This window comes from Epargyreus clarus, unplaced genomic scaffold, assembly GCF_041222505.1.
Source record: "Epargyreus clarus isolate Ecla_fem2 unplaced genomic scaffold, WU_Ecla_fem_2.2 ptg000014l, whole genome shotgun sequence".
In the NCBI taxonomy this organism is placed as follows: domain Eukaryota; kingdom Metazoa; phylum Arthropoda; class Insecta; order Lepidoptera; family Hesperiidae; genus Epargyreus; species Epargyreus clarus.
Window position 1 is genome coordinate 8,906,637 of NW_027332222.1, and position 27,688 is coordinate 8,934,324.

Here is a 27,688-nt window from a genome sequence, read left to right on the forward strand (position 1 = left end):
TCTTGACAAATAAAAAACATTTTTAAAGAAAATTTACGAATAAATAACTAATTTACTAACTTAATAACTATTTAATAACTATATTTAATCTTAATTAAAAAATGCAGTTAGACTTAGATGAGCTACTACGGGGCGAATGTATTGTTTTTGCCGGTGCACTATACTATTAATATCAATCACATAATATAATTAGAGTGTAATCACCTATTGGAATTGTGAGCACTCATAATACGAAAATGAATTTCATTTTATTAATAAACGGAACCCAATCTTTATAACCGTAACGTTCTATGCGTACATATTTCTACCTACCTATATTATTATAGTGTTACATAAGTTGTGGTCACGTTGCACGCGGCGTGGGCGATTTGTGATTCTGACATTTCTGACAAATACTGACAATCAAACCCTACAGTAATCTGTTTTGTTAAAGTTTGTCTTCAGTGTTTATCGCATGGATATTAATTTGCATAAGTTCTAGAAGCTATAAATCTTCGTATTCACCAGTGCAGTATGTGTGCAAATTGTAACTTTGATTAAATACTGATTTTACGGTGATACTTAAGTGTGAAGTGAACATGTTTGTTTGTGTAAATGTAATAAACCAATAATCAACTATTGAAAGTTACATTCATGGTTCTATTGTGCAAAGGTGCAATATAGTTTTCTTATCGCATTGTTTTGGTGTTGTGTCGTATAAAATATTGAAAAAATGGATTCTATTATAAAGACTTGTCATTGAATTATATCATTAGTTTACAATTGTAAAATCTATTGGACCTTCTCATTTGAAGTCACCTTTACCGAACTAATTAAGGTATGTAAAACGTTCTCTTTTTAAATGCATGGAAAGCTTAAGAAATCTATTTATAGAAAAAAAAAAATATAAATAACTGTTTACTTTTTTAAATGAGTCAGCTTTAGTAACATTCAATGAAATTACTAAGGCGAGGCGAGATCATATTCGTCTTTGTGTACACAACAAGGGCAACAACAGAATAGTTATAGCAGTGTGCCACGAGTATGGATATCGTAAAAAAATATTTAAAAAAATTTAAATAGGTAATGAACATACGGATTCCATGTTGATTTTACTAAATGTAAGAATAGATTAATAGATTTAGATGTAAACTTTAATTGTGTATTTGATATAAAACTTCTTAAAGTTTTTTTTTTCATTTAAAATGAAAGAACACTAATAGAAATTAAAGAACCAGTATATTTGAAAAACCAAACTGTCATCCTAATGTAAATATTTTTAATGAAACCGCAATTGCGAAGAGATAAGGAAAATGTTGTCAATAAAATGAGCATTATTTATTTATTCATATAAATAAACAGCTTTGTAGTTTTTTCTTCAGTCTCAGGGTGCCTTCATACTCAAAAGTGAGAGTTTAAACCATCTCACTGTGAATTATTAGACTTCTTACCTTTTTTTTTATTTTTTTTATAATATAAGAGTAGCAGACGAGCATGCAGTCCACCTGATGGTAAGTGGCTACTGCCGCCCATGGACATCTGTAATCAACCCCAGATACGATTAGATATTCCTACCTGAGGTCGGCCACAGATGCGCCGCTACCCCTGAGGACTAAGCTGGAACGCCCCGGAAAAGTCTGTCTCCCTTACCACACCCTTCAAACCGGAACACAGCAGCGCCTAACACTGCTGTTATTAGGTAGAAATAGGTGTGGCGGTGGTGCCGCCGGAGTCGAATCACAAAGGGTTCTACCACCTTCAAAACCTTTACCTTTTTTAGAACTCTCAGGCAAGTAGGTTTCCTTCACTAAATGAAGTGTAAATTAATTTCTGGTATGTATATAGCTTAATAAATCTGAACTACATGCCTTGGACTCGAACCTGGAACTTGTATTGAGAGCCTCAGTTTTAACTACTAGGATAATATCAATGGGTGATTTGCAAATGCCCATAGTCAATGATTACATTCTACTAAATAGTTTATTTGTCCTATCGTTAGGTTTATTTATAGAAAAAGCCAAATAGGATGCTAACTTTTAATCAGAAAATATCACATATAGATGAAGTTGAAAAAAGAATCTGTGTGTTTACTTATTTATGCATGTAAGAAATTATACTTCTTTGGCATATATTATTAAAAAATGGTATTAAATTGAGTCATGTCATGTCAAATATTTATAAAATACTGTTCACAACTTTTTCAGATATTCTCGTGACTTTTACCAGACAACTTTATGGTGTTGATTTTAAATGTCGGCGTTGTAAAAATTTAATCATTATTCCCAAATATGCCAAAGGAAGTATAACTTAAAGTTTTTATTATGTTAAATTTATTGAATTTGTTGTTTTAGGTGCACCCATAGTTCTATCTTAATATAGTTAATGGATTCTGATTTTTATGTGTACAATGGAATCTCATTCACATCATTCATCAATATGGAGCTTTAAGTCTAGAGTATTCCTAGTATGTCGCATCAGTAAACCTTTTTCCCAGTGTTAGCAATAAGAGTAAGTACTGTTGAGGATTACTACAAAATGTTATACTTTTATTGAGTTATATTCATTAATATAAACTTGATAATAGTTTACTGCCAGAATTTATTTCGTTATGACAAGAAATAGTCACTATTCCCATTTATTGAATAATAATAATTTCTTATATCTTCCATCACGCTTGCTTCGATCGGTCAATCATTGATTTTCAACAATATGAGGCGCTTGGGTCTCAATGATGCTTACGTCAGCAATTCATTACTTTGTATTACATTTTTTCCAATATGTAAAGATCTAATTACAATGTTTATATAAGCACATACGTTTATGTAAGAGTTTTGGATATTTTCAAATACTCAAATTCCGCTTACTAACATACCTAAAACTTGTATAACTCTGAAGTAGAAAATATGCATACATGTTAGACATATGAAAAAGAGGTAAATAAAACTGGTGTAAAATGTAAAAATACATTACATATCAGTATGATATAAAATAATTTTAAAGTATGCATTTTTCCATTAACAGATATTCAATTTTAATTTAATTCTTTTTATTTTTATTTGGGAAACATACAATATTTAATACACACAGTAACTTTCACATAGATGTAACAAAAATCAACAAAGTTTCCACTGATATATTTTATATAAAGTTTGGAGAAGGTAATTAATATAATAAAATACATATACAAGTAAATAAGAACTAAAAAAGTTGATTATTACATATTACATTTTTCGAGAGTCTGTTTCAGTTCCCGCTTGTATGCAAGTATTGAACAATGCAATATGTCCAATTAAGTTGTATTTAAGTTGTCAATATATATAAAATATTATCATAAATATAAATTGTTGAATAAAATGAAGTCCTAAGATAGGCATGTACCTGAAATACTCTAATTATACTCTGAACTAAATTCATGGATCTTTTCAGCGTCTTAATCATGTGAGGAGTTTATTTTGACACAGGGCGGAATGCCGGTGACTTAGTGATGTCGGGAACTACTGAGATGCAGTCCCCAGTGGCCCCTCGCCCAGCTGTGGCCACAGCCACCACACCCCCGGCGCGCACGACCGGTAAACACATAGTCCACTGGTTCAGGAAAGGTTTACGACTCCATGACAACCCCGCCCTGAGAGAGGGACTCATCGATGCGGCCACTTTCCGCTGTGTTTTCATAATTGACCCCTGGTTTGCCAGTTCGTCTAATGTTGGCATTAATAAATGGAGGTATGTTCCCGCTTTAATGGTATCTATCATTCTATTGTCATACAGATTGAAAATAGGATATTCTTTGTTCAAAGGTTCCTTCTGCAATGCCTGGAAGATTTGGACGGCAGCTTACGGAAACTGAACTCGAGGCTTTTCGTAGTACGCGGTCAGCCTGCCGATGCGTTGCCAAAACTGTTCAAGGAATGGGGGACCACCGCGCTCACGTTCGAGGAGGACCCAGAGCCGTACGGCCGCGTCCGCGATCACAACATTATGACAAAGTGTCGGGAAGTCGGCATTAACGTTATCTCATGTGTATCGCACACACTGTATAAATTAGACAAGTGAGTTATAAAGAACTTTTTTGCAAATTGGTACAGTCCGCGCCAAACTACTAGTCCGCTCTGAAGTTGTTGCAACGAGGTGTAGTCATACAATTTACTATGACCACGTTATTCATTTCTACATTCAGAGCGGACTAGCAGTTTTACGCGGACTATACTCATCATCGTTAAACACAAATGCAACAGCTTCTGTTTGCTTGGCTTCTTAGCGAAAGCTGTCTTGATTGTATCTACATCTTTGATTATTTCTGGGAACAGCCAACACATGTACAGCTAATGTCTATCATCATTCATCATATTACTATATACTTGTTATACGGTATACTTATTCAGTAGTTATATATTTTCAGACATAAAAACAATAATCTATTGAAATTTCAATTCAGAAAAATTGAATTTCAATTCTACTTGTTAAACATACGGGATGTTTAACAGGTAGAATTGAAATTCACTTTTCGACGGGCTAAAAATAAACCGATGTTTTTTTAGAATAATAGAGCGGAACGGTGGTAAGGCGCCGTTGACGTACCATCAGTTCCAAGCGCTGATCGCGAGCATGCCGCCGCCGCCGGCCGCGGAGGAGACCATCACAACACAGGTGCTCAACGGTGCCACCACGCCCATAGGTGACGATCACGACGATCGCTTTGGGGTGCCCACGCTTGAGGAATTAGGTATGTTGTGGACATAGATTAGTAAAGATACTTCGCCGCCTTGAAATTGAATGAAGCCACAAACGACTTATTAGTAAGTTCTTTTTTAGAATTCTTGACAAATAACAACATTTTTAGAGAAAATTTACGAATAAATAACTAATACTGCGTAATTTACATAATAAATAAATAATTATTTCAAATATTTTAGGGACATGTTAGCACGTAGACGTGGCAAAACTTTTTTACGCAACTATTTCAATTCTCAAAACTGGGTACATTTTCTTGTTAGGAGTGAGTAATCTTTACTAATATATGGTTGTGGATTAGGATTGAAAAATAAGTCTTTGTGAATAGCTCTTTTTTGCATTGTATCTATAACTAGTAGACCCGGCAAACTTTGTACCGCCTCAAAAATTTATTTATCAAATATATTTCATATATAATATTACTCGTAGATAATGTAGCTTTCGAATGGTGAAAGAGTTTTTAAAATCGGTCCAGTAGTTTTTGAGCCTATTCATTACAATAAAAACAAACAAACAAAGTTTTCATCTTTATAATATTAGTGTAGATGTATTCCAATGTGTTGAAGTTGAACAGGTATATCATTTCAATTGTAATGGGTGGTAGAATAAGTAGGGGACGTATCAGGGTCATATTCTTGGAAGATCTGGAAGTCGCCTGATTTACACATGAGGCGACCATTTTGGTTCTCAAGGGTGGCAACGAAGCTGTGATCGGCTCTTGGGGTTCTATATAGAGTTGGGTCATCAATGTCCATCGGCGGTAGTGGCCATTGACCAGCAAATGTACTGCAGCCTCGTTTCTACTTCAATATTTGAAAGAAACTTAGTACCTATTCAGAAGTCTAATATTTAATCAACTTCAGGTAAAATTTGTGTTTTGTAGGCTTCGGTGGATATAAAATATCAAATGTAAAGTGAATCAACAACTAATAATAACAAGCACGTGGTAGTACACGGGAAAGTGGCAGACGAGAACGCCACGAGCATAAAGTCTACAGGACCATTTAAACAATATATTGTAAAGAATAATTTCGCCGAGTTTTCATTTATTGGGCTTCACCGCTTGGAAAAGATGACGAAGTTTTGCAGCTATTTCAGACCTTTTGTTTACCTTCGGTCTTTACAAATTAAAAATAGATTTATAAAGGTAGGGCGTAAATAACTTCGCAACTGTTCGCTAACAATGTTATGATGGTATATAATAAAATAAAATATATAGCATCTTATGTACATAACACCACCAACGCGTATTTCTCTCAAAAACAGAGCATCATCAGGGTAAGTTGACTCTACGACGGTTACGTTAAGACGTTTTTATTTTAAAGGTTTACTGTATTGAAGGGAAGGTGATGCATTCTGTACGGTTTAAATTTGGCATATATCTTTCATATACATTGTGGACTGTTGCGAAGTAGTGTTTATCCTAACTTAGACATAACATATAATGCCCAATGGAACGTTAACATTATTCATTGTTATTGTCATATTCGACTACAAACGACTTCGGTGACGGTGCAATTCACATTCGGTTAACAACCAAGCGATTTCGGTTACCGAATCTGCTTAAACCGAATGCCGAACCGACGTATTCGGTAATCGAACTAATTTGAAGAGATAATTTATGAAAATTTGCCATAATTTCAGGTTTCGAAACGGATGGTCTCAAGCCGCCGGTGTGGGTTGGTGGCGAAAGCGAAGCCCTAGCGAGGCTCGAAAGGCACTTGGAGAGAAAAGCCTGGGTGGCCACTTTCGGAAGACCAAAGATGACCCCGCAGTCCCTCCTGGCGAGCCAAACTGGACTGTCGCCGTATCTAAGGTACTTTCTTATAATATCAGAGCAGCAGACGAGCATGCAGTCCACCTGATGGTAAGTGGCTACTGCCGCCCAAGGACGTCTGTAATCTACCCCAGATAAGAAATTCCTACCTGCGGTCACACACAACGCCGCTACTCCCGTTGACTAACCTGGAAGGCCTCAGATATTGTGTCCCTTACCACACCTTTTGAACCAGTACACGGCATCGCTGGACATTGCTATTATTAGACTCTACCACCTTCCTACTTAATTAAAATAAATTTATTACGAGGTTTTATTATACTTTATTGCATGTGTTTGTCAAGTATTTAACTAGTTTAAATAACCTTAACCGAATGTGCTAAAATTTAGCATATATACGTTTGGTTTTGACGACAATTATACGTGATTAGCTTAGTGACGTCATTCTAAATTCAGAATGGCGGATGCCCCAAAATGGCGGACCAATTATTTTTTATGCAACTCCATGTTTTGGTACCACATTTTAGGGGTCTTTGGGTAGAATATGAAAATATCTCATTTTTGTAAAAGTTTTTAATATAGTTTTTTGTTCCTTTTAGGTTTGGCTGTCTGTCCACAAGGTTATTTTACTATCAACTAACAGAACTGTACAAAAGGGTGAAGAGAGTTCGCCCACCTTTGTCCCTTCATGGTCAAATCCTTTGGAGGGAATTCTTTTATTGCGCCGCGACGCGTAATCCGAACTTTGACCGAATGGATGGAAACCCTATCTGCGTGCAAATACCGTGGGAGAAGAATCAAGACGCTCTTGCCAAATGGGCTAATGTAAGTCTACTTATTTTTACAATACAATATGTTATTTATTCATAATTTATATTATTTAAGAAAGTGGCAATTATTTATCGTAAGCACTGTCAGAGTGGTTCGATTTAATTTTTTGAATGAAAACGCCGAACGGATATTTTTTTGGTGCATGCAAAATCTTCAACCAATTTGAAGTCGTTTTTATTATATCTTTATAACTAATTTATATTTTATTAAGTTTAAAAAGCAGTGATTAGGAACTCCGAAGGTCCGAGATTTGAACTCAGGCACGCCTCTGATATTTCAAAGTTGTGTTCGTTTTTTAAATTCGTTATGAATTGTTTAAACGGTCACCAAAAGGTACGGAGGAGAACTACGTGCTTGAGGATGAAACAATAAATTCTTATGGGTGTGTGAAATTTCTCTGCTAGGCACCCGTGCCCAGCTGAGGCAGCGGCCACTATTAAGTATTGAATCTGTTTCCAGGGTCTAACAGGATATCCGTGGATCGACGCGATCATGATCCAGCTGCGCGACGAGGGCTGGATCCACCACCTGGCGCGCCACGCCGTCGCCTGCTTCCTCACGCGCGGGGACCTCTGGATCTCGTGGGAGGAGGGCATGAAGGTCGGTTGGAAACTCATTGTTGTAGAGTCCCCGCCGAACTTCTAGTCCGCTCTGAAGTTGTTGCGCGCGTTTAGTTAGCATATACTCCGTAACGTCCGAGGCGTTCCAGCTTAGTCCTCAGGGGTAGCGGCACATCTGTGGCTGACCTTGGGTAGGAATGTCTAATCCTATCTGGGGTCGATTACAGATGTCCATGGGCGACAGTAGCCACTTTCCATCGGCTGACTGCATGCTCGTCTGCTACTCCAGTATTATATTATATATTAAAATAGTAAGGGTACTCTAACGCAGCTATGTACCCGTGGGCGAGAGCGGGCAGCGTAGGGAGCCGGGAGGTTCCGCGCTGTTTTCGTCCCGCTAATATCTACAATTTGCTATTGTGACGCGACCTGTTTTTATATTTGGCGCGGACTCTGCCCAACTTTTTTTTAACAGAAAACTCAACTCAAGGATTCATTTGAAATAAATGATACACTATTTTGCTAAACACGATCGTGTCATTTTTATTGTTTGTAGATTTTTGCGTTATTTAAAAAAATATCTAATATTTTTATTATTTTTTCTGTTTTTGCACACTAATTTTGCCTTGCATGCACATTCCTGTCCCAGGGTTGCTGGAAGAAATTCCATTTTGGAATAAGCAATCCTTTGTACATAATTTCTATCTCTTCTGTATTGTTATCTTGTTTTTTGTGTACAAAAACTTATTAAATAAAAAATAAAATAAAATAATTTACAATACCTTCAATATGTGCTGTAATAAGTGTAACGTTTACTTGTGATAAAATTGTCGATTACCTTCGCTTCTTACAATTGTATTGGTAATCTGACGTCGACATCGGTTGCACATACGTAACGCATCGTGCGTTACGTAATTATTATTATTCATAAAGCCTTGTGCACAATAGCTATATTACTGTGAATACAATAATATTTGGAGTTATTACTGTTTACATATTAAATAGAAAATAACAAAGGCTTAAATGTTATTAAAGTAAAATAGACTCACAAGTCTGACAGGGCATTATATACGTCCATGACATGAGCGTAGAACGTTTAGTACTGAAGGGATTTTTAATGTTACAGTATCCATTATTTAGGTTAGGTAGAGATACAAAGAAGAAACGACTTGAGGGTACTCTCTCATGGGAATTCAATATTATAGAGTTACATAGACGGCGTAACCTAGTCTACATGCGCCTTTGGTATTTACCTAAAAATCGAGTGATAAATAATGTTATTAATTCATCAGTAGGTAGTTCAATGAGTTGTGATAAATGTGTTCTTTGGTTTGTAGGTAGTTCAACGAGTTGTGATACATTTGTTTATTGGTTTGTAGGTAGTTCAACAAGTTGTGATACATTTGTTTTTTGGTTTGTATGTAGTTCAACGAGTTGTGATGCATTTGTTCTTTGGTGTGTAGGTAGTTCAACGAGTTGTGATAAATGTGTTCTTTTTTTATTGTAAGTTTTCGATGAATTGTAATACATTTGTTCTTTTGTTTGTATGTAGTTCAACATGTTGTGTTACTTTTTTATACTGTAGGTGTTCGACGAGTCGTGATACAATTTTTAATTCTGTAGGTGTTCGACGAGTTGTGATAAATTTGTTCATTGGTTTGTAGGTGTTCGACGAGTTGATGTTGGACGCTGATTGGTCCGTGAACGCGGGCATGTGGATGTGGCTGTCGTGCTCGTCGTTCTTCCAGCAGTTCTTCCACTGCTACTGCCCGGTGCGCTTCGGCCGCAAGACTGACCCCAACGGCGATTTTATCAGGTAATGCATTGAAGGCACTGTATCATAATATGGCGTGATAGTGTAGTATGAAATGCGGTCTTTCACGCTTTTGCTCTGTAAAGAACCTATTTTGAATAAAAAAAATTGATTTTGATTTTTGAAATTATGAGCGTATTAGAAATATATTATTTAAGTGAATTTAACGGTTAGAAAGGTAGAAGGTATTTAGAAATAGGTGTGGTGGTGGTGCCGCCGGAGGCGAACCACAAAGGGTTCAACCACCTTCTAAATCTGACAATATCCTTATACGCAATAAACTGATTTATTTTGGTACACACAGGAAGTACATCCCCGCGCTGAAGAACATGCCGACGCGGTACATCCACGAGCCGTGGATGGCGCCGGACAGCGTACAGCAGTCCGCCCGCTGTATCATCGGTCACGACTACCCCATGCCCATGGTGGACCACGCCAAAGCCTCGCAGATCAACCTCGAGAGGATCAAGCAGGTGTATGCTCAGCTCGCGAAGTATAAGCCGCAAGGTAAGTTGTTACTATTGTTAAAAATTTTCCCTCTCTTTCAAACATTTTCATATTTTTGTTTGATTAATATAAGCCGCAAGGTAAGTTGATTGTTGTTGATGGTTGTTATAGTCCGCGTAAAAATGCTAGTCCGCTATGAATATAGAAATGAATTGCGTCGCCATAGCAAATTATGAGTATGATTACGCCTACTCGCAACAACTTCAGAGCGTACTAGCAGTTTAGCATGGACTATATATACTGTTGTTAAAAAATTTCCCCTTCTTTCAAGCATTTTCATATTTTTGTTTGATTAAGTTGTGCTTCTTTGGCGCGTTTGCTAAAATAATGTGTGATTTTTTTACAAAACCGACAGCAAAGTTCGCTTGTAAGTGTTGCAAGTTTACAGAAAATACTACCAACATGGTTCAGTACTATTATAATATATTCATATTATTTTTTTGAGTTTACTCCTTAAGAAACGATTTGATTTATAAGGCCCGGTACGGAAATTTTATGAGGAGTAAAATCAAGTGTAACACGAAAAGTTGAGGCGTTACGTAGAAAGAGACAAACATATATATCCACACTATACGCGCAACACCAGTGAAGTTACTGAATAGAAATGTCATAATTTTATTTTTTTGTACTAGTGACGTGAAGGAATGCGTTGTAACGGTAAAATAGGTTCACAGACTACATATTAAAAGTATTTTTAGCCACAAATAAAACATAGATAATTTAAAATAAGCCAAATACGAAGGTGCTAAACTCGGACATGTATACATGTCCGTGGACGGTTACGGTACATTTCGTTTCGGACATGTATACATGTCGCTGGGCGGCAACGTACATCATTACAATCCCTCCTTTTTATTACAATCATCATATCCTCTCAAAAAGGAAGTAGCGTTTTTAACCAAAATATGAATCAAGAGTGCTTTTATTAATTTAAAATACAGTAAGTTCAAATCCCATATGAAAGTAATTATTACAATAAAAATAATTAGCAATATATAAAACATTAAAACGTCATTAACTATTTTCTATTCGATATATATCATAATTATCGTTCGTAAGGAGTAAACTCCAATCGTGCGTCGTAGCTGACACACACACACTTTTTTTTATAAAACAAGCCAAAGAAGTATAACTTATGTCGTGCGTACCTAAGTACATACACGCTTTTTTGATACCCCCTCTACCTAGCACGAGCTTTTTTATTTGCGTTAATTATTTACTTCAATGCGATCAAATATTTCTTTCAAAGGTACACAACTAAATCCGCAACTCTTACCGAGTCGTAGCGTTATGAATTCCTCGCCGAGCCCGACGTCTATCATCACCAGCATCAACCAGTCCAATTACTTGTGTAGCCAATCGTCTGACGCTCCAGCCACGCCAAATACTAATCCCGACGATATATTCGTGAAGCCAAGCAAAAATGTAAAGGACGCCGTAAAGTCGCCCGGCTTCAAACAGGTCGTCATCGTGCAACAGTCTCAGAGTGCCAGGGTCGCGGCACAACTCGCGCAAGCGCAAAAAAACTTTATTATTAACGGACAGGTTCAGTTTAAGACGAGCAAAACTATAAGCGCGATACGACGACCCGATAAGGAAGAAAATTATGACTTCAAAAATCTAGCTATCGATAGTCATGTTCAGAGATTTTCCACCACACCTCTACAAGGCGCATCGATAAGCAAAGCTGATCTGTACCACCAGGCGTTAAAGAGAAATGATTTCAACCCTGAAAACTATCAGCGCCAGGCGAAAATTGAGGATTACGGCCCTGATAAGACGAAATTATTTTTATCAAACTTTAACGAGAATGGAGTGCACTTACAGAATTCTCATTTACTCAACGTCACGCATAATTTCATCGCTCCCGGCACTCTGAGCCGTGATTATATAATGAAAAGCAAAACTGAACCCCAAGAGAAGACTGATGATGATTCCTACGCAATGAACACTGATAAATCGTTTCCTGGTAAAATTAAGAAAGGAACCCCCCCGCCCAATGAATGAAATTAATTTGTAATTAAATAGAGATGTGTTAAAACAGTTTATTAATAAATGTTGATAACATTCTTCTTTTGTCCTTCTTATATTGGCCTTAGTTTTAGATTGTTATGTGGATGACTGAAAACGGCTTAACTAATTAAGAACATTATCTACTCTTCATTGAGATCTCATGTTTGTGGGACTTGTTGATTATAACTTTACCGCACAAAATACTTTGAGTTAAGCTGTTTTCATGTATATTCTTAGCTTGCTAGTCACAGTAGAAGTTATTTAATTTTTATCCAACATAGCCACAGTTTGCATGTGTAATTGAAGGGCTTTTTTCGCTTTTCTTGATTTCACCTCCGGTTTCTTTGTAGGATTGCGATCTTTACCCTTGCTTAGTTCATCTCGTATAGCCGATATCACTGACATCTAAATAGAAAAATGAGAATTTTGCAAAAGGTCAGTATTTGTAATTTTATAATTCAAAATAAATAGCACATTACATACATTTATGGTGCATTTATATCTACGAATATTGAACGTGTCACCACAGGCTGTAGCAAACAAAAAATATAATTCTATTCTATACTATAAGTGTGAACATATATGTATGTGCACACAAAATATTATAAAGAAAATATGATTCTGTCTTCCACGACACATTCAATGTATGTAGATATAATTGAGACCATATAAGAACGAGTGAGGACATATACTATATAAAAAATATATTTAAAAATTTTAATTAGCTGAAATAAATGTGCAGTAATTACTAACTTAATCATATAAATGTCATACTAAATTCCCTATACATATTCCAGAACTGAAATATGTGATGATGGAATTGGAACAAGTAAAATACTGCTGTCGAAGGGAGTGATGCAGGAAGGACACATGCTAACCGTTTCAGGAATATGGACGTATCTTATATTGCGGGCGTGCAGGAACAAATCTTCAAACATATATTCATTTCTTCGCGTATCGCAATACACGACGTTGACGAGGGAAATATTCATGAACCTGTAACACATATTGTAATTCTTTGAGCAAACATACGGCCATTCACACGTACGACAGCCACACAGCAGCGACAAAAAGTGGGCAATCAGTTGTTACGTGTTGTTGTATTGTGGTTTATAAAAGCATGTTATTGAAATGTAGTTCTTGGCCCCATGCGAAATGTCGCTAGTAAATGTGTTGTGGTTGCGATGTGATTTGTATTATCCATAGTTTTACTATTTAGGATGAGCAAATGTTGTCTAGAGTGAATAAAGTGAGCATTTTGATACAAAGCGCCCGCTCGCTTGGTGTGGTTGTAGTACAAATAAATGAGCTAAAGTTGTTTTTATTTATATAAATAAGGTTCTAAAAATTAGGATGCTTATTATATTAAAATTTATTCAATTAAATAAGTATTCGTGAACATTTGAAAATTATCTAAATAAATTTTTAAAATTAAGGATATACCTATTTCACCAACCATTTAAATCTGTTGTACTAAAAAAAGAAACTTAATCATTTTTTACATTTATGGAATGGTTGTGAAGTAACTAAAGGTTGTTTATAATGACACACACTAAAGGTTGTTGATATTATAACTGGTTGTACTTCATAGTAATTCTTAAGGGCACTAAGATTTTGTGCACGTAAATGTAGCTTTGAAGTAGTGTTAAAAAGTTATATATAAAATTATATGATAAATTTCACCCTATAATAATATATAGGCTTAAAGTATTAAGTGTATGAAGAGTGGGATTTATTTCTAATATGCATTAATTATGCTTAAGGCTTCTGGTGACACTAAAAACTTGTGGAGCTGCCACACTGCATTTATAGATAGATAGATAGATATTCTTTATTGCACACTTCAATAGAACATAACAATAGTACACAATTATATTAGTTAATTGTATGCAATAGGCGGCGGTATGCATATGCAATATTTATAACATGTTTTAGAACTTGTTAGTTGATAATTGGTCAAAAACCAAACCTTACAATTACAAAGGAGTCACTGCTAGCCAATTATATAAGGGTTAGGGGCAAGTGGTGTATGGAATAGTGGTCTATTAACTCCTATTTGAGGGGCTACCCTTCTTAGCAAATTCACTTTGGATTTCTATCCAAAGTGAATTTTGCATCTTTGGGAGGGATATTTTGCCAAATGGGATTGCCAAATGTTTTCATGTGACTATTTCCATATACAATTTGACTGGATATTTATAAAATATTATACAGCAATTTTACATCATAAGTACTGGAACATTGAAAATATCTCTTAGATTGAACTATTGAATGTCCAGTGTTATAAAATATTTTAACATTGAAGTCATGGTATAGTCATTGTCTAATGTTGTAAAACATTTTAACAGTGTAGCAGCATCATTCTACTAAATCTTAATAAATCTTTGATAAAATTGCTTACCCATCTACAGATGCAACACAACCACAGACACATGTATCATTGCGGAGATCCACAGTAATATTCTTGCCTTGTAAAGATTTAACTAAACACAATAAAGTGTTATGATACTGAAATTTCTCCTTAGATGTTCCAACAAACATGGTCATTTTTTAAAAAGAATCTGCAAGCAATATGTTGTAATTAAAGGTTGTTTATATAGATTTATTGTCGTTACTACTGGCTTTTTACATATTGCTATTAAAATATAAGTAAAGTACATCATTCATATTAAGTGTGAAAGTGTGCTTGTGTATCCTCTAATGCATTTTTATTATACAACCCTACAAGTTACATATTATAATAAAGAGCTATGTCTCAATAAGTACAACCAAGTAGAAGTAGCATAATTTTACTATACTGCTATTGCTATTCTAATATTTCGCTAAATTCTTCATTGTAGTGTATAATTTTGAAATTTAAACTATTTCAAAGCATTGTTCCATCATTTGCAAATTAAATCAGCAATGATTAAAAATTCTTTTATTTAATATATTATTATTTTATTTATAGGATTTTCTTTATATATATATTATGTACTTAAATGCATTTTATTAAATTATTCATGGCCACAAGTAATGTAACCACTAAGTAAATCTTACAATTTAATAAATTATATAACTTTAGTTTTATTTAATCATGTTATGTAAGAATATGGAGCTTGGATCCCAATAAAATGTTGAGAAGTAATTTAAAAAATATTTAATATTTTGAAATACTACATATATAATAATTTTCTACAATAAACATAAATAAACTTAATCTATTTAACAATAAGTAATCTTTCATCTGGCTTTGATTTTAATTCTAATTCAGCTCTAACAATCTGCCATTCATTATCTGTTTTTTCCGCCCAAAAGTAATATTTCCCGCGTTCTTTTGGTCCCACTACTGGCACACAAAACCTGGCTCTGGTCTCGTCGCACGCGTTATTCACAGCGTCGCTCAACTTAAATCTCCGATCTTTTATTGGTTCTCCAAGATAGTGCACGGCGCCCGGGTGTCTTCTTAATATTTTTAAGGCATTCTTATAATAAACATGGCCTTGCATTTTCTCTACTAGTTTGTTTTGTAAATAAAATCCGGTAGACGCGAGCACCACTCCACCCCATGCGGCAATTTGAACCAAAGTACGAGTAGCTACAGGCATTATGTAAAGTACTCACTGGAACTTGAAGATGGTATAATTATACTGATAATTATAAAACGTTGTTTATACAGAATAAATTATTATACGCTTCATATAGCTCAAATTTTCTTTTAAATGAACTGTTTTAAATTAACTTGATGAGAACTTCCACTTCATTCAAACAGCTGAAATTGTCTGTTTTTGTCAATCGTGTCACTGTCATTGTCAAATTGACGATGTCAACTATGCAATGCTGCCAACCCTTCTGAACTGAAAAAAGGTCATCTGCACATTGTATAATACAAAAACTTAAACTATTTTTATGGTAAATAGTAGATGACACAATACAACAGTAATAAAGCGGTTTAAAGCAAAAAATTGCATGTAAAATACACTAAATCTAATGTTAAAATGGTATAGTTGACCAAACAGTATGTTGAGTACACTGACTCTGTGTTCTATGACTACAATTTTCATGCACGGCGTTTAAAAGCTCGTTGTTCAGCGTGTTACTCGATAGAATATTACATTACACGTCTATGGTATTATATTTATCCTGTGAACATTCACTTTATTTAATACTCTGTGTCATTTTGCATTTGACATTCTTAACATGACAGTTCTTAAATAGTACTATATCAAGATCATCAATTCGAAGCAAATTTGCTATCGTTGTTTCGTGAAATTCAATATTTGCGTGCCAGTGTAATATATGATTATCGTCTCATGTGTAAACGTTGATTGGAGTGTAAAATGTTCAAGAAGTTTAAAGACAAATTGGCTGAAGAGGTGAAGTCATCACCTCAAAGGCTTCAGCAATTCGCCCAGGCTGCTCAGGTCATTGATTATTATGACACGTTATAGTGTTTTTGGACATCGTGACGTTATAGTTATTGATTTTAGTAAAATTTCTTTTAGTTGTAACCTTGTACCAAATATATACCAAATCAATTAAAATTTAACATGTAACATAAAATTTCTTAAAAGTGATACAAGTATTGCAAATGTAGGATCCACTGCAATAGTGATGTTTGTCCTTCGTTTTTGTTTTTTCATAATGAGCTCTAAGTTTATAAACAATCAAGGAAGTAAATGAAATATATGAAAATAAATGTTATTATATTTAGCAGACAATTTACTTGAATGTTATACATTTATTGTTTATCTTTATATATATATTTCTTATGTGCGTGTGTATGTCACTGAACTCCTCCTAAACGACTGATTTTGATGAAATTTGTTGTGTGTGTTCAAGGGGACTTGAGAATGGTTTAGATTCACATTAGGTTGTTGACCCTTAAATTTTTTTTTATTTATATGGCAACATAACATTTGCTGGTTCAGCTAGTATGTATATACATTTTAATCAGAATTGTCCAAAAGGTGTGTTCAATTAACTTCTATTATATTTTTCAGAATGAGGAAGTGTATTGTAATATATAGATAAACCCATAAATTATTTAGGAACTTTTCATTATTGCAATGAATGCTAAGTATTGATGCTAACTTGGTAAACAAGATTACAAATTACAAATATCAAGTGTCCAAATGACATACTTCCTAAGAATTATAATAGTTTTGGATATTCATCATTATTGCAGTGGATTCTTAAATATATTATTGTATATCAATACTTGAAAGGCATTTACTAAGCGTCAATATAGATATTTAGTCAATTGGGCTTCCCTAATGAATGCTTAGTAATAATAGAAATTTAAAAACTGTTAGGAGCTAGTTTATATCTCAAACTTTAATTGTAGGCAGCAGTGACATCTGCTTCCAGCAGCATTTCTGATATAACAAACAATGATTTGTTTTCTATCGGAGATAGTGGTGAGTTTCTTTTAATGAATTTGTCGTCAAGAATGAGTTTGCAGTCCATTTTTTTAATACAACATTGAAGTAAAAAAGGAGCATACAGTCCCTCTGATGGTAAGTTTCTGCTGCCTTTAGACATCTGTAATCAACCCCAGATTAAGATTCCTACTGGAGATTGGCAACAGGTGTGTTGCTACTCTTTAGGACTAAGTTGGAAAGTCTCGTATAAGTATGTCTCTGTTACCACACGCTTCAAACCAGAACGCACCGGCACTTGACACTACTGTTATAAGACAGAAATAGGTGTTGTAGTGGTGGTGCCAGAGTTCTACCACAGAGGGTTTTATCACTCTCAATGATTTCTTTAGTGTAGCCATAAGTTATATATAGGTGGTAGAATACTTAATGTAGCAAAAAGTGGCATTTTTGTAGTTACCAACTACCACTTATGGTGGATGGAAACTCTGTTAATGTGACCATTGGGCAAAGACTAATAGTTCACTTATATTTGTAGACAGTGGAAGCAAAAGTCAGATATCGTCAATAAGTCAACAAAGTACATTCCGTGACGCGTCTCCTGTGTACCAGGGATCTGTTCAAAGTGGTTCTGACATACCAGAAGCTACAATGATGCAAGAGGTAAACATTCAAGTTATATATTTATTACCCTCTTGAAGATAGGCAACCCTACATTGGATTGCTAAACTTGTAAAATCATATTTCGCGGTGAAAGAGTCAGATAAACGTATGTACAAAAAATCAAAAAAACTTTTTCACAAAACGGGTCACAATGTAGTCCTTTATGAAATGGCAAAACGACGTAACGCTATATTCAATATTTCACAAGTTACAAAAAAAGAAATAACATAAGACCCACTTTCGACTGAACCAGAATAACATATTATGAGTACCGTTAAATTAGTTTTAATTATAATGTTAACTGTGAGACATATAAGAATGTATTTGCAAAAAATATGTTTTTAATCATAGATTATTGTATGTCCACAATGTCATCACTGTATCATCACAACTGTAACTGTATATAATCTCTATTAATTAGCTGGCAAAGTTGTCACACTATTTTTGCTCTCCTGTAAAATTGACAAAATGTAGATACATTCATCTGACTCTTACACTGCGATTTTAGACTCTAAATACAGTATTGTAGTATAGTTGGTCTATTTACAGTCCAAGATAAGATATTAACAAGAGACCTACTTGTCAGTATCAATAGATGCTAATTCAAGATTAACTTAAATATATTTTCTTAACATTTTCAACATCTAAGATTAGAAATGAATTCAAGATTGTTAATATTTATAGTGTACAACTACTACACTATTTTTATTGCTGTGTTATCTACACTGTTGACTCATGCACAGCTGATAACTAGCTAGAATGGAGAGGATTTCACATTTTTTAAGTGATCTGTACAATATACCTGTGAATGGTCTATTCATCATCAGTATAATTGAGTAAACATATTACGTAACTTGATCTAAGACAAATAAGCTAATAAATGGGACTTAAGAAGCCCCAGTCAGATTTAATCTCATACTACTACTGGAATCACCAATTTTATACTTCAACTAGACTGTATATTAGTCTGATGATATGAAAATTGGATTAATGTTGTTTGACACCCTCTGGAGTGTGGGGTTCGAATCTGATGCAACTACCAGCGATTTGTGTATATTACACATATTTGTAAGAGATATCCTTATATCCTAGATATATCTATTTATACAGGGATAAACATAATTATCATAAAAACAAAATCATACTGTTTAAAAATATGGCCTATCACTTCCACTATTTAAAGGAAGTCGAATGCATCTAATATTTAAAAATTCTTTCAATAATCGTAACTCTTAAAAAAGCCGTTTGGTCTACTCTATAGGATGTGAGAAACACAAATACTTTAAAAAAACATTACCTTCCACAGTTAGCTAAAAATGTATATTACTCTTACAGGAAAGTCAGAGGCAAAGAAGACTATCTAACAGCTCGTTAGCTAGCGACATATCTTTCCGGTTGCCTAGTTATGAGAGCCCATCAATGTATCATTTACAGGTAAATAAACTTACATAAATTAATGTTATCATATATTTTTTACACACATTTCCTGTTTAAATATTTTGTGGTGTGCATATTGCAAAGCCTAGTGAGTTTTTAGTTTTTTATAATATAAGCTTCATAACTTTAATATATATGAAATATGATTTTAAAAATAAATTGATATTTGTGTGAACTTCTTTTCTTCAATTTTTAAGTGCTTTGTTTCGGTTTCAGTCGGATATGGAAGTTTCTGCAAGTGAAGCAGAAGAGAAAGGATTTACAGGTGTTAATGTAAACCTGGACAGAGTCACAAAAGAACAGTTGTACTCAGCGTACAGACGCACTCAGGATCGATGTAAGAAATACAAAACACAGTACGCAGATTTGGCGCGCCACTACAAACTGTTGGAGCGGGAAAATGCTAAAGCGAGAGTATGTATATAGCTTTTAGTATAATTTTATAATTAATTGTAATCAAAATACGATTGTTTTGTTTTCGTTATAATTTTTAAGGTTGGAAAGAGTAATGCGTTGTTTGCATTCCCTGTATTAATAATTCTGATGAAAAAATGGTTTAATAGCTCAGTAGCAGAGCAAAAGACAATAAAAATCTTACTAAACATTGGAAAATTAAATAACATGTTTTTTTTATTGCAGAATGTGTTAGTAGAAACTCAAGACAAAGCATTGCGACGAATATCTGAACTGAGAGAACAATGTTCGTTAGAACAAAGTGCAAAGGTAAAAAAATAAAAACAAATCATGTAACACACAAATTATATAAGTATAATTTTATCTAACTTATTTTATCTTCCTAGGCACATCTGGAAAGGGCATTGCGGATTGAAATTGATGAAAAAAATATGAAAATACACGCTTTAAATACAAAGTTGGACTTGTTGCAAAATAGTTCTGAACCTGTTAATGATAATCATGATAACAAATCAATTCCAACTGCGAAGGAGGGCGACATGCAGTTAATAAATCTTAATGATACTGAACAAAAAGAATCAAACGAAGAAGCCCTATCATCAGAAATTACAGTATTAAATAATAAACTCGAAAAAATGGAACAATTGCTGAACAAGTACAAAGAATCTCTAAAAGTAGCTAAAGAGAAAAATGCTCAAATGACAACAGAGTTACAAATTTTATCAAGTGATCTACAAACAAAATGTAAAGAAAATGAGGACCTTAAAAGTGTGTCCACATCTCTTGCTGATTCTAAGAAAAAAATTCAAGAACTAAATGGCACCATCGAAGAATTACAGAACAAATGCAATACATACGAATTTACGAAGAACAAAGAGACATCGATCCTCGAAATTAATTTACAGTCCGCTCAAGAAGACATATTACAGTTGCAAAGTAAAATTGAAGAACTGAAGAAGAAAGAGGAGGAATATGCAATATCACTGGCGGAGAATAAGCTTAGTATTCATAAAGAATTAGAAAGTAAGGAAGCTGAAATAAAATCATTGAAAGACAGTTTAACTGACACTCAAAATGAACTACAGTCATTGCATATTGTAATTGATGACTATAAAAACAATATTACTACACTTGAAGCTGAAAAACAGACATTAAATAACGATATACATGAACTAACTGCAGCTAAAACAAAAATGAAGGATATGGAAGAACAGTTGGAAGAGTTAAAGGAAAAATGTCAATCTTTAGAAAATTCGAAAGCTAAATTAGATGAACAATATAAATGCTTACAGCTGCAAATGAAACAAGAGACGGCAGAAAAATTAGCTATGATTGATCGAAATGACTACCTAGAAAGTAGAAATGCACAATTAACTGAAGAAAATGCTAGAAAAACCGCACACATAAATGAACTAGAAAATGACATAGAGGAACATTGTGCTAAACATGAGCAGATGATAAAAGACGATGACCATAATATTTTACAAGAAATTTCGGTGTGGAAGCAAAAGTACCAAGACTTAGAGAGAGAAATTCAAGAAGAAAGGGAGGAGTTGATAAAATTACAATCGGAAATTGAAAAACTTTTACGAAATTATGAGTTGGTACAAAATAAAAACCTTGATTTACTTCGTTTCAATTCAGATTTAAGAAAAGAAATCGCGCCATTGCAAGAGGAAGTTCTAAGAGCCAGAGGTTTAAAGAAAAGGTGCGGTGAAGTTTATAACAAAGCAAGAGAACTACGCAAATTTTTGGATTTAATGTCTCATGACGCAAGGTCGTCTATGAACTTGCTCAAGAATGAAATATTTAGCACAATGAACGATAAGATTTCAGAAATACTTAAGCAAGAATCGAGCAAATTTAACGAAAAATACAATGAGTTAAAGATGTTTTATGATCTTTCAGAAAACGAACGAAAAAATATTTCTAACAACTATACAGCGACAATAAAAGAGTTACAAACGTTAAAAGAGGAGAATAATAAGTATAAAATAAAAATAGAAGAATATAAGTCCGATATTCTCCGGATGGAGCAGAGTGCAGCCGCGCAACATAAATTATCGCTAAGCGAAATTACGGTCTTACAAACCGAAATAGACAATTTAAAACATAAAACAGAGAACGAATATAAGAAACAACTGAATGCTGATGAATGTCTAAAAAAAATAGAAGCAGAAAATCGTAATTTAAGAGACAAGTTGACAGAAACTGAGAACACTATACAATTGTTAAATACAACTTTAAACAAAGAAAAGGAGTTATATACAGAAAAGATGCAAGCAGTTACAGCTCAACATGAAGTTTCATTGAACGATATTTCTGTATTGAAAAAAGAACTAGACAATTTAAAACATAAATCTGATAATGACGACAAGCACCACTCGAATGTTGATGAGCGCTTAAAGACGTTGGAGGCAGAAAATCGTGATTTACAAAGTAAACTGATCGACAGCGAAAATAGAGTACAGTCGTTGAATACAAATTTAGACCAAGAACAAGTCTTATGTAAACAAAAAATAGAAGAAATTGACGCAATATCCAATAACTACTCTAGTCTGACTAAAGAAAATGAAGAAAACAAAAATATGATACACAAATTACAAACTGATATTAATAATCTCACGCAAGAAAACTTAACGCTAAAGAAACTATCTGAAACTATATCTACTAATGTGAATGATCTCGAATCAGAAATGAAGGAAGTGCGTCAATCACATGCAGAAATCGAAAGAGAAAAGGACCGCCTTAACAATATTATAGAAGAATTAGAGAATAAGGAACGTTCACGTGTTAGCAGTGATAAAGATTCACAAACAGATTTTGCTCTACGAGAAAGGAAGTCAACGGAGAAAGAAGAAAATCACGATAATATCATTAAATCAGCAAAAACTGAAAAAGCCGAAGAGTTACGTGACGCTGTCCATGAATTGATGGAGGAAAAAATTGTGATGGCAAACAACAATTCACAATTAAATAACGTTTATGAGCAGACTGGTAACAAAACATCAGAAATCAGTGACATTGAAACAAAGTATCTTGCTATGCAAAACGAATATGAAGTACTTAAAGAAGAAAACAGACGACTCCATTCAGACGTAGAGGGCCTACAGACATATTTGGCTAAAATATCTAAAGAAAATAGCCTCTTAAACGACAAGTTAAGAGAATATTTTGCGTCTGGAGAAAATGTACCTGAAAAAAATGAAGCACTTAATCGTGATATTGAAGAACTTAAATTCGAAATACAATCTGGTAAAGAAAGAATTGATAATTTGATCAGAGAGAACACAATACTTGAACAAGAGAATTTAGAGCTCAAGGATCAGATACAATCTCAGTCTTATAACAGTTATGCTGATAGCAAGCCTTTGCATAATAACAATAACAATACGGAGAAAGAATTGCAAACCGTCAAAGATAAATACAACAATTTGATGGATGTGAAAACGAAAATGGAGAAGAGACTAGACGATGTGGAGCAGATGAACCAGTCAGTAACTGACAACATGCATCGAATGCAAGCGAACAACGAAAAACTTAGGTTGTCCAACGAAAAACTAGAAAGAAGGCTGGACGAAGCTCTAGTAAGCCTGAGACATTTGCATTCTTTACAAGAAAATACGGAATTGGAGTATTTAAGAAATATACTTTACGAATATCTCACTGGCTCTGGTACACATTCCCTAACATTAGCGAAAGTTTTGGCTGCAGTCGTTAAATTTTCCGATTCGCAAACAGATTTGGTGATGCAAAAAGAGAAGGAAAGACAAGGATTTGTAAGTATTTTTATTTTATAGATTTGTTTTTAATATTAAGTGTCTGTTGGTAACTGACATCTTCAACCATTCACAAATTCAAATCATTAGTTATGCTCTAGACCAGTGGTCGGCAACCATTTTGGCAATACACGTCACATGGTAGCTACATGAGATAATGACGTGCCGTTCGAAAGTAGTCTCTGAGAAATTGGTCGATGGAAAAAAAGACGTCAATTATAAACTTGATTATACTCTGAAATTCATCGGCGGAAAAAGAAGTATTCTGATATTTGGGGGTGAAACACAATTGTTTTTGAAATTTAAAATAAAGGGGGCAATTGGCTTGTTGGAAGGTCCGCCGAACGCAAGGAGGGCTCGTGGCCCACATGCGGCGGTAGATTAGATTTATTAGGATTCTTAGATTAATATTACATTTTTAGGATTTATTTATATTTTAAGGTTTTCTCAAATCTAAAACCTCTTTTCTTTTCAGTTGCGACAAATGGGCCTACTATGATGATCTTTCCACCTTTAATTCAATCATAATAATATTAATGTATTTAATATATTATAGAACTGTAGATTAATTAAAATTATGTAAAAATTAACATGTTATGTTAACAATTGTAAATATCACGTTAAATGCATTTTCGTGTTTATAATATTTGCACATTTATATAGTTAATTTAATTTAATACTATTATAAATGACCATATTAATATTAAAAATCATGTTTCGCCTATATAATGAGTTAAGTTGTCAATAAAACTTCAATTTAATAAGGTTTTTATCTATTTTATTAAGCCCTAATCCCAAATCAAATTGATTTGTATAAAAATAGACATCACATTTTGTCATTGAAATCAACAGTGTGGGTGATAATGACCATATTGTGGCCCCAATGATGATTATATTGCAGTTCTGTGGTAAAGACACATTTCTGTAGTTGCTGCAACCAGGGCCGGATTTGGAAGGCTTGGGGCAAGAGAGTGGGGAGGGGAGAACCCCAAATATTTTTCCGTCAAGCTTTACAAACATTAACTGCCAAAAAATGAAATTATTTCAATGCTGTTTAGAAAACACACACTTATGTTTGGAGAAAATATTTATAAGTTTCTGACCTGTTGAAGTTTGGATATTTTTTTGTCTACTGTGGAGGTTCCTCACTTGTAGCCTCAGGACCCTCCCCTAAGTCCTGGCTGCAACACAGCTACAAGACGCTACAGGGGCTATCCACACATAACCACTACCTGCTCACATGACATTACAATGTGAGGTGGTTATGTGTGAATAGACTCCTAAAGTACTCTTGTTCTATGTTTGCTCACTATCACTATTTGATTCGGAATCATCCGATAAACCTTGGAACTCATCACTTAAATTAAATTTATCGAAATCAGCCAACAATTTTTCAACATCAGCAGCAGAAACATTTTCTTCATTGGCCTTTAGCTTCTTTATGTATCTGTAAAAATAATAAATTTATTTTAATAGTTAAAAAAAAATGAAGCTATATGTCCACATGTGGACTCTTTGGTGTTTGAATTATTATCTGTTTTTGATTAAAACACAATTTATGTTTTTTTTGTAGTTTCGTTCAAATACCACTTTGTAAGATCGCACACTCCCGTCTTAAGGTATTGGTTGTAGAAGGTATTAACATGAAGAAGTCTTCAATTTATATGCAAAAAAGAGGAAAATGATTATGTAAATTTAATAAAATAATTTCATGTGTTCAATGTAGGGCTTATTATAAATTAAAATATTACCGAAGAATAGTTCGTCGTTTACGTTCAGGCAGTCCTTTGAGTTGGGCTTGTATAAGAGCTTCAGTGTCATCTACTTTATCAGCTTCTAAAGGCTAAAAACAAAAATGTTGTGATAAGTTTTGGGAAATTAGTTTAACAGATGGAATATTGATCTGTATTTATAAATAAACAATGATTGAAAAGATTTTCTATACTTAAGCTGCAAATCGCAAATGTTAGACAGAGTATCATGGGAAGATTTGGTTCTCTAAGTTTTCATCATTGTCTGAGCAACTCTCATGGAGGTAAGAATCCAATTGATATTGATATTATCTTATAAGAATATGTTGTGAAATATTATAAGGGTATATGTCATAACAGTTGTTCTGTATTGCAGAACAAGTCCTGGTTTTTATATTCTCCTGTGATGTCATATTTTTATTAAGCTTCCTGGGCTTATGAAGTGCGTCAGGTATTTTAAAATTAGCGTTTAATGCATATCACAATACTTTCTCTTTCTATTTTTTTTATTATACATTGTAGAATATTAACTATCATAAATTTCATTTAATCTACTTTCATTACTATTAAATTAACCTGCTACTTTATTATTACATCCTGTTTTTTTTTATGTGCTGACTTTTCCAAATTCATCTCCTATTTTTTGAAAATTGTGTTTAGGAACCCTATGGTATACATAACAAAAATATAGATGTTTTTACTTACATTGTTATTTTCACTGAAAGGTTTATTGCATTTTGCACACACAGCTTTCTCCGACGCACATTTGCTGCATAGCACATGGTACGCATGTTTCACTGCTTTTTGGTCACATCCTACGCATTTGGCCGGTGCAGAGAGAGGTTTATACTTTTTGTATTTTATCTTCCATTCTATTATTTCTTTGCAACGTGCGCAAACTCCAGATACTTGTAACGAGTTTATCAGTTTAGTTCTTTTACTTGTATCGTGGAGATCATTTTTAAAAGAACTTCTGTTTTGATGTTTCTGTGGTCTTGTCCTGTTAATATTTCCCTTAGAAAAACTCATTATTTATTAGCAAAACACCTAGCAATTATTTTATTTAGCGGCAATTTGATTTCTGGTTTTTAAAGTTCTTTATTTAATAATTACGGATAACCTACAAAATACAAATACAGAATTGTAAATAAGAATTTGACAGTGTTGAATTGACACTATTGACAGATGTAAGTTTTTTTTTAATGGTGTTTTACGGCTTTGGCTTAACAGATGTAAGTCCATTTTAAAGATAATGTAGCATTATCTTTGCAAAATGTGGACAGACAATAAATTTTAGTGAAATATTTTGGCTATGCAATTTTAAGCAAAAGTTAAAAAATTGTTATTAATATATTTTTTTAATTACATGTAAATATATCAAGTCGTTAGTATGTAGTCACAATAGTAGTTTTTAAGATTAAAAAACCTAGCAATAGTGTTTTTGTGGTCAGTATTTGGGTACTTGACAGTTATAACAATAAAATATGAAATATGTTGGATATGATAGCTTATAAGTAAACATAAATTATGCAGTATTTCGTTTATTTTTTAATATGTTCTAAGTATTTTAATTTTTAAAAAGAAATTTTCGATTTTTTATCTGTGGATTTTAAATCCCAAAACGGCGACAGTGCTGCCTCAAATGTCATGTGACGTCACTACATCGAAACCTGTCGATCACATCGAAACCTGAAGTATGTGTAACGTCGAAGTTTATTTCTATATTTTCAATGTGTTGACGTCACGCTACGAAATGACACTTGACCGCCTGTTTTGGCGTAACGTTCCGTTTACCGTAATAAAAATATGTTTTTTATTAATAAATAGCCCTTTTTCGAAAAAATGATCAATGAAAGGCATATATAATACGTATATGAATTCATTAAAACAGTTTCCCAAAAAGTATAGATTTTTATTATTATTTCTATTTTCTTTCTATTAACAGTACATTTACACACAAACCTTTCGTGTCTATCAACAAAGAACTACTTTTTACAGTTTACTGTTTTATATTCATTTTATAAGAGACGATTTACTGTTTTTTGAGTTCGGTTGGATAGGCAACACTGGTTT

At 33.8% G+C, this 27,688-nt stretch overlaps 3 protein-coding genes across 7 annotated transcripts; 2 read left to right on the forward strand and 1 right to left on the reverse strand.

Moving 5' to 3' along the window:
* Window positions 1–343: 343 nt before the first annotated feature.
* Window positions 344–13,144, forward strand: cry2 (cryptochrome 2). 5 transcript variants are annotated; one of them, XM_073079923.1, is made up of 11 exons: window positions 344–817; window positions 2,331–2,487; window positions 3,406–3,702; window positions 3,777–4,028; window positions 4,518–4,702; window positions 6,355–6,526; window positions 7,087–7,312; window positions 7,778–7,918; window positions 9,543–9,694; window positions 9,996–10,198; window positions 13,009–13,144. In XM_073079923.1, the coding sequence occupies exons 3-11, from the start codon at window positions 3,464–3,466 to the stop codon at window positions 13,065–13,067; spliced, it is 1,629 nt and encodes a 542-aa protein (XP_072936024.1). In that variant the 5' UTR covers window positions 344–817; window positions 2,331–2,487; window positions 3,406–3,463; the 3' UTR covers window positions 13,068–13,144. The 5 variants fall into 5 exon arrangements, with proteins under 5 accessions (XP_072936024.1, XP_072936020.1, XP_072936021.1 ...); XM_073079919.1 differs by lacking the exon at window positions 13,009–13,144 and adding an exon at window positions 11,448–12,267 and having other exon boundaries at window positions 345–817; XM_073079920.1 differs by lacking the exon at window positions 13,009–13,144 and adding an exon at window positions 11,448–12,267 and having other exon boundaries at window positions 345–817; window positions 3,441–3,702.
* Window positions 13,145–16,379: 3,235 nt separating this feature from the next.
* Window positions 16,380–24,632, forward strand: LOC140747456 (uncharacterized). Its single transcript, XM_073079915.1, has 8 exons — window positions 16,380–16,614; window positions 17,538–17,610; window positions 18,110–18,234; window positions 19,570–19,668; window positions 19,888–20,085; window positions 20,311–20,394; window positions 20,472–23,864; window positions 24,340–24,632. Exons 1-8 carry the CDS (start codon window positions 16,531–16,533, stop codon window positions 24,361–24,363), a joined length of 4,080 nt encoding a protein of 1,359 aa, XP_072936016.1. The 5' UTR covers window positions 16,380–16,530; the 3' UTR covers window positions 24,364–24,632.
* Window positions 24,621–26,787, reverse strand: LOC140747466 (uncharacterized protein C9orf85 homolog). The gene is made up of 3 exons (XM_073079932.1): window positions 26,321–26,787; window positions 25,616–25,707; window positions 24,621–25,311 (listed from the first exon to the last, which is right to left on the reverse strand). Exons 1-3 carry the CDS (start codon window positions 26,642–26,644, stop codon window positions 25,161–25,163), a joined length of 567 nt encoding a protein of 188 aa, XP_072936033.1. The 5' UTR covers window positions 26,645–26,787; the 3' UTR covers window positions 24,621–25,160.
* Between the last annotated feature and the right edge of the window lie 901 nt (window positions 26,788–27,688).